General features: G+C 40.9%; 1 protein-coding gene across 1 annotated transcript in view; it reads left to right on the forward strand.

The window, feature by feature from the left end:
- The first annotated feature begins 2,879 nt into the window (after window positions 1-2,879).
- Window positions 2,880-7,866, forward strand: part of LOC103620374 (Golgi phosphoprotein 3) — a 55,469-nt gene continuing 50,482 nt past the window's right edge. Inside the window, exon 1 of the mRNA XM_008638983.2 lies at window positions 2,880-3,011. Coding sequence (XP_008637205.1) covers window positions 2,931-3,011 — 81 coding nt within the window. The 5' untranslated portion in view covers window positions 2,880-2,930. The remainder of the gene's footprint in view (window positions 3,012-7,866) is intronic.

The following is a 7,866-nucleotide window of genomic DNA, read 5'->3' on the forward strand; positions in this document are numbered from 1 at the left end:
GCGTGGGCTTGGGTGATGCCTGGGGCCACTACGGGAGGTCCGCGGGAACCAGTGTAGGTCGCGGGCCGGGGGCGCTCCTGGGGCCCGGGGGCTTCGGTTCCGGGCGAGGTCCGCTCTTTGTCGTAGGGTAGTTTTCCACGTTTGGGCGCCAGATGTAGCGATATGGAGCAGCGAGGAGTCCCCAGGCAGGTGCAAAGGAGGAACATTATTTACAAAAACACGATGTTTTTATGCCGTTAGTCGGTTGTTAGTTTACATAGTTTTAAGGCACAACAAACCAAATTTAACCAACCACCATATACCATGGTGCGGGCACAAGGCATTCACGCAGCATGCCTCACTTCCTCTATTCTAGCTGAGTCATTCTTCCACAGTCCATTTCTACTTAGGCTAAGTAACAGGCTGGAGTTTACAAAAACACGATGTTTTTATGCCGTTAGTCGGTTGTTAGTTTACATAGTTTTAAGGCACAACAAACCAAATTTAACCAACCACCATATACCATGGTGCGGGCACAAGGCATTCACGCAGCATGCCTCACTTCCTCTATTCTAGCTGAGTCATTCTTCCACAGTCCATTTCTACTTAGGCTAAGTAACAGGCTGGAGCCATGATTTTACCAGGCCTTTCCTTTACAAAGCTTTACCTATCAGTCACACATCCACACATAGCCTGGGTTGTGCAGAGAAAATCATTCCCTCACACATGATTTTTACTAGGTTTTTCACATACTTATACAGTCAAACCCCAGAGAAATTCATTGATTCAGTGTTCATTGGTCCCAAGTTACACAGTTCTTAGTATTTGGTTTCATATTGGTTATTGATCTCTTCACCTTCGATGTTAATTAGGTTCTCATTCTTTGTTCTCTTATCTATCTTTTCCCAGATCAGGTGTCTCCGACCATGCCAGGGGTGATGTTTGGAGTTGATGTTCGTTAATGGTCTTTATCTTTTTTGTATCTTCTGTGCTACTCCCAGTCTTGTTGAGATGTTAAGCTCATCAGGCCTCGAGTGGTGAAACAGCCCTTTGAAAAGAAACTTCGATCCCTTTCCCTCGTGGCAAAGGCGAACAAATCCCCTGACTAAAGTTATATAAAACAATTAAAAACTTTGTACATTTCCAACACTTGGAGTGGTATAGTTAAGGTCACTTAATTGAAAAATACTTTAAAAATAAATTCAGTATTGATTGCTAAACAAGGGGAAAAATTTCTAGCGCTTGAATTGTTTGCATAATAATGTAACACTTTCTGGAATTAGAAAGAAGTATATATTTATCATGCCACAGCTGTAAGTTTGCTTGTGTGTAGTCTGATTTCAAAAATTATTTTTATGTAAAGAGGCTATTTAATTGAGAATAGTAGAGTGTAGGAGTCTTTGTATATATTGCACACCATCTTGCATGTTTTTTGGCAAAGAAATGTCTGGTGCCAACCAAAATCTTAATTTACAGAATGGCTGACTTCTTTGCGAGTAACAGCTACTCACATATCAGCTCTGAATTGACTGATCCAAATTCTTAAATGCCTTTCCAACCTTCTATTTATGGCCTTTAAAAAAATGCCTGTTACATATTTCAGTAATTACTTTCTAGAGATCCAGAGCTTTTTAAGAACTTTTTAAAGTATTGGTCGTCTATATAATCTATATTATCATGTTCCTAGAAATCTATATTTAATGGCATGCCTTAGTGACTGGTTTGTTTTTAGAAGACTTCAGATGTATACATCTGATATGTCTATACATTGGTAGCTTATATTCGCAAAAAGAATAAAATTGTATTACCCTTGATTTAAGTTAGACTTTGTTACTGGTTAGGATAAATTTTATGAAAGGGAGCGTTCTTTTCTTTTTACTGAATTTTTCTCTGAAGAAGCACAAAGTGGATGTTTTCACAGAGATGCAACAATATGGGAGTTTTGGAAAGTCTTTCTGGATTGTAACAAGTGTTTTCACAGTAATTTCTCAAAAAACAATTTCTCAGAAATATTTTGTCTTAGATACTGTTCTTGCATGTTTTTTGAATATTTAACTGTTGCTCCTCTTGTGAGAGACTGTAATGTTATGGTTAATGGCTTAAACGTTGTTATGAAGGACTTTTTGCCCATTATGGCAGAACTGTATGTAGAAATATAGTTGAAAAACTGGTAGTGTGGTTCATAGAATAAATGTAGCTTGCAGTTTGGCAGTCCATATAAGAACAACTATATTGGGTTTGTGTGGCCAGGTTTTGGTAGTGGGGGGGGCTACATGGATGGCTTATGTGAGAAGTGCTGAGAGCTTCTTCCATGTCCAGCAGAGCCAATGCCAGCTGGCTCCAGGACAGACCCGCTGCTGGCCAAGGCTGAGCCAATTAGAAATGGTGGTAATGCTTTTGTGATAACATATTTAAGAAAGGGGGAGAAAACTGCCCGAGAGCAATTGCAGCCAGAGAGGAGTGAGAATATGTGAGAGAAACAACTCTGCAGACACCAAGGTCAGTGAAGGAAGGGGAGGAGGTGCTCCAGGAGCTGGCGCAGATTGTCCCCCACAGCCCATGGATGGCAGGAGGGAAGTTGAGCCCAGGCAACAAGAAGGGGGGAGGTCTTTTGACTACATATAAACTACACTTTATATCTCACAGTTCTTGATATCTTGCTGGTTTGTTTTGCATCTCTTTCCTGAAGTTTCCCTTCTTTTCAAAGAGCAGAGACCAAGTGTCAAAACTAATAAGGGATGAGTCTGTTTTCTCTTTGATGTTTCAGTACAGGAATGGTAGTTGACTAGTGATGCTAGTGTATGAGGGCCAGAGAACCATTTAGAGAATGCATTAAGCCTCTTTTTCTATTTGCTTTCAGGTAGAAATGGAAATATTTTACTGCCTTTCATTCTTCACAGGGTTACACATCATTTTGGAATGATTGCATCTCCTCGGGATTGCGTGGCTGTATGTTAATTGAATTGGCATTGCGAGGCCGTCTTCAGTTAGAGGCTTGCGGAATGAGGCGCAAAAGTCTATTGACAAGAAAGGTAAGTGGAGGAAAATGGTCACATTTACTTTTGTGTCATGCTCCAGGCAATACAGTAGCTATAAATTAAGGGTGCTTGTAACAAATATACTTTTTTCTTTATATGGGTGTTGGAGGTTAGGATTTTTCCTTTTTTTCTTTCTCTTAGGGAATTTTCTCCCATCTGTTCCTAAGAGACAATAACAACCAGTACTTAAGAGAGACAAAAGATGTAGCCAAGGGGGAGGGTGAGGAGCGCTCTCGGCATCAGAGGAGGGACAGTCGATCTGCGGCCGCTGCTCGGAGGATTCGCTGCCACTACGGAGCTTTTTTCCTCCCATTGCTTCTCATACTGTGGGTGAGCCTTTGCTCGTTAGAGCAGCTGTTGAACTGGGACCTTATTAACACCCGATCTGACTGGAAAGGACCCTCACCATCTATTCGGGTGCCTCAGGGGAAAACCCGGGACCTCGAGCCCCTCCCTCCAGCCCTGCCATTTCTCTGCCACTGCTCTGGGTTTTTCGCTACACTGTAATCCCTCACCTCCTGCCTGCCAGGACACCTCGTGGCTCCTGCTACAGCTGCGGAGTTTCTGATACATTTTGTTTGCCACTCTGGGGTCTGCTGGCCTTTGCCGTTCCAGCTTGCTGCTTCCAAGGTTCCTGCTACAGCTCATTTCACTATCTGGAGAGGCACCAGGACCAGCCGCCCCTGTGAGGTTGTAAAGGAAGCCCCTTTTTTCCATCTCTTCCACTGGCTGTGCCCTCCATTACCCACATTAAGAAGTGACTGAGCTCGTGCCACAGCGCCCCCCGCAGCCGCAGGGGAATCATTGTACCTGCCCTGCCTGGCCGGGAGCCAACAGCACCCCTGCTGGCTGTGACCATAACTACACCAAAGGGGAAAGTGCTTGACAGCCGGGAAAAGGCTGTTATTTGGTTTCTGGTTTTGTTTGTTGTTGCTGCCATTGTTGTTGTTTGTTTACCTTGTTATACATATACATGCTAGTAAAGAACTGTTATTCTTTTTCTCATATCTTTGCCTGAAAGCCCCTTAATTTCAAAGTTATAATAATTTGGAGGGAAGGGGGTCATATTTTCCCATTCCAAGGGAGGTTCCCGCCTTCCTTGGCAGACACCTGTCTTTCAAACCAAGACAATGGGGATAGGGATTCTGAGTAGTGGCCTAAGATAGGTGCAGAGTTATTACCTAATAAGTTTTAATGGTGAGCTGAAGTACTTTGTAAAATCTTCTGTATTTGTTCCTGTTTGTTCTCTTGATGCGTTCATGCTGCTGTTGGGATCCTTGCACAATCAGTTGACAGTGGCTCTGGACAGGGTGTGGTGGCAGCATTTGCTGCGGAAAAGCCAGTAGCACTAGTTGTAATCTGCTGAAGGAACTGGATTTTGCAGTGTTTGTGAGATGTTGGTTGGGGCTGAGAGGGATGGCTGAGAGACTGTCAGGTGTATCCTGCAAGTTACCAGTTTAATACTGGTGTACACAGTGTTGCAATTAGTGCTTGCAATGCATGGAAAGGAAACAATCCTTGTTCTTTGGGCCCATGAGAACACAGAACTAACAGTATCTAGTTTAAGCATGTGACCATTGTGTTAACTTTGTTGTACTCACTGACCTTTAAGATGGGCAAATTTTTGAGGTTCTTTCTGAATTATGCTGAATATTTGAGGCACCTTAATTTATTACTTTTTCTACTGGATCTTTTTTCTTTATACAAAATGTGCAAAGTCACACTGTTTGAAGACTATTTACTTTATCAGCATTAGAAGGTACTTGTAAAATACGTTTATTGAAAACATGGTCAAATGTTGTCTATGCATCAGAAATAAATTCTCTTTTATGACACCTTTCCCTGTCAATATTATCCCTTGCTAAATTCCCCAAACTTCTTCCAGCTTCCTCCTCTTCTGAAGAATTGAACCTCTGTTCAGACAAACAGCTCCTAATTTTTTAGCTTCATTTAAGCATATTCAGCATTGATTAGTTTGCACATTAATTTTTTTTGCCTCCAAATCTTTTGGTTCCTTAGGCATTCAGGAATGTTCTTTAGCAGTTATTTTCATATTGCACAAACATTGTCAGGTCTATCTAACTGAAATTTTGACTGTGTCTTTTTAGGAAAATGAAAAAATAACTTGTGCATATCCTCAGTAAAGAATACAAGCAAAATTTTTCTTTTCCTTTTTTTTAGTTTTATCATGTGATTTTTGGGGATGGGCTGGTGTGTTTGTTTCAATTTTTGGTTTTTTTCTCTGTTGTTTAAGGACAACTAAAAGGTACCCAACATTAAATGCTTTGTTCTTTCTGCTGTTGAAAGGCAATTGAGAGATTTCTTTTTTCAGGCAGGAGGGTTCTATGAAAAAGTCTTAATATAAAATTCAAATGAAGATTGATTTCTGCTTAAGGAATTTCATGCAAATAAAATCCATAACTACTGATATATATGATGTTTCTTCTCTCCTTGCCCCATCTTTCTCAATTTAGAAATACTTCTCATTAATGACTTGTGTTGTTTTATACCTTATATGAAGTCTTGCATGTGCTGGTTTGGACAAATTTGGAGGAAAAATATCCTCTGATAGAAGGCAGGTTACAACCAGCCCTCCCCCACCAGGTTCGGGAAAAAATAAATTTTTTCCTCAGAGGAAAGTGAAAGAGATAAAAACTATTTATTTAACAAACACACAGGAAAAGGATAATAATGCTAAATAATAAAACCTCTCGCTGTGGAGAGAAAACCTGGGAAAATTTTTAGAGTCCTTCCGTAGGTCTCTCTCTCTCTCTCTTTCTCCTTGGAGCTGGGTCGCAGGCCCACCTCCAGGACCAGGGCCTCGGTGGAAAACTCTCCCAAGGTGTTCTGATGTTGAAACAGTCCAGAAAAAGAAGAAGCGAAAAAACCAAAGTCCCAGGAAAAAAACAAAGTTCAACTCTCCGTCTCTGTTGAGCTTTTGACGGGGTACCCTTCCTTCTCGGACCAGGGTAAAGAGCAGAGGAGGCTGCTGTTCTGCGAAGTTCTTTATTTCATAGTCTCATAGCTTTCTTGAAGGCAGAGTTCGAAGGGGGTTACATGATAAAAGCAAACAGCAGCTGCAACAGCAGGCAAAAACAGCTTCTTCTATATGCTCTATATACTCCATATACTCTATATACTATACACTATACACTCTATATTTTTTCCTACAGAAGTGTGGATTATATTTGTTAACTGACCAATAAGATTAACACACGATTCTAGTTTTTCTTTTCTTAACCTATCCTGGTCTAATTCTAACAATCGTAAGTCTTACACAAGTGTTACATAGGTTACATATACATACATGTGTATACACAGATTTGCATATACAGTTTCTTTCAGTTCTTATTGTTTATGTGAACATTCTATCTAAAAAATGTGAACAGTATAATTCTATCTATATTTTGTCTAAAGTAAAGAATTCTGTGAAAAGGTAACATTGCTGCAGCAAGAACCGTGTTTAAAGTCTCTGCTACAGCTTTTTAATGTTTAAGGCACTTAGCATATATTTCTACTAAATGTTAAAAAATCTATATTTCTATTTCACTTTGGTGTGGCTTCATGTATCTCAGCTTATCCAAAGGTTTTAATTCAACCCCTGTGCTTTGGCTTCCCTCTGGGCCTGAGTCCAGAGGAGCTTTCACTCCAACATCTCTCCAGAGAAAAAGTAGCCAAAAGCTGGCTGAAAAGCAAGCAAGCTGCTTCCTCCCTCTCCCTCTGCTGCAGAACGCAGAGGAGTCTCTGTATCTCTGTGTCCTTGAACAAACTGCTTTGAAAAGTTTTGCTCAGTTTTTTTCTCTTCCCCCTCTCAGGCTCAGTTTAAAGGCACAGAAAGGCACAAAATTAATTTCTGGGCATAGGGCGGCGATAGGGGATACACTTCATAAAGTCACCCTGAGACAGTACTACATTTTAAGTCTCATTTATGTGTTTGCAAGATTTAATTGTCTCAACTCTAACAAGCGTCCCCCTCATCTCCCTTTGCAGGCTTTTCTCCCCTTGCCCTCAGCTTTCTCTGTGAATTAAATACTGTGCTTAGTGAGTGGAATGAGCTGCTTTGTTGCATCCAAGGTTGTAATTCAGTGAGGCAGAGTTTTAGTGGCAATAGCATTTTTATATAACTTTTGTCCCTCAAGCTAGCCCTTCTCCCTCCTCGTCCCTGCTCCATTCTGGGAGTTTTTGGAAAGGTAAAATTTCATTAAAATAAAGCTTTGATTTGTGACTTGTAACTCTGTATCTTCAAACTATGGTCTGAAGGGAGGGAGTTTAGGTTTCAGCCACATTAGCCTGTCCTGCAGCTGAGAAGGCTAGTCCTGTCTTTGCAAAGAGGTTTATTATTGGAGTCTCTCTTGGGTTGTTACTAGTTGTAACTAGTTGGGGTGACTTTATGATGTGTATCCCATATCGCTGCCCTATGCCCAGAAATTAATTTTTGTGCCTTTCTATGCCTTTAAACTGAGCCTGAGAGGGGGGAGGAAAAACTGAGCAAAACTTTTTCAAAGCAGTTTGCAGCTTGTTCAAGGTCACACAGAGATAGAGACTTTTTTCTTCTTTTCAGCCAGCGTTAGGCAGTTTTTATTCTCAGCTCCTTTTCCTCTGGAGAGTTGAACTTTTGTTTTCCTGGAACTTTGTTTTTTTCCTTTTTTCTCTGCTGGACTGTGTCATGGGTTTGCAAGCATAGTCCCAGAAGTGATTTTCTTGCAAAGAGGTGCTTACAGCTTCCTCTATGAACTGACAGAACCTATCAATTGGCTAGTTTGAATATTGACAGTTTTTTAAGCCACTTAAAATTTTGACCGCCTCTGTGGTCCACATTTAAGAATGGACAAACCCCAGGAAGTTCTCT

This window comes from Corvus brachyrhynchos, unplaced genomic scaffold (genome assembly GCF_000691975.1).
Source record: "Corvus brachyrhynchos isolate BGI_N302 unplaced genomic scaffold, ASM69197v1 scaffold291, whole genome shotgun sequence".
Lineage (NCBI taxonomy): Eukaryota > Metazoa > Chordata > Aves > Passeriformes > Corvidae > Corvus > Corvus brachyrhynchos.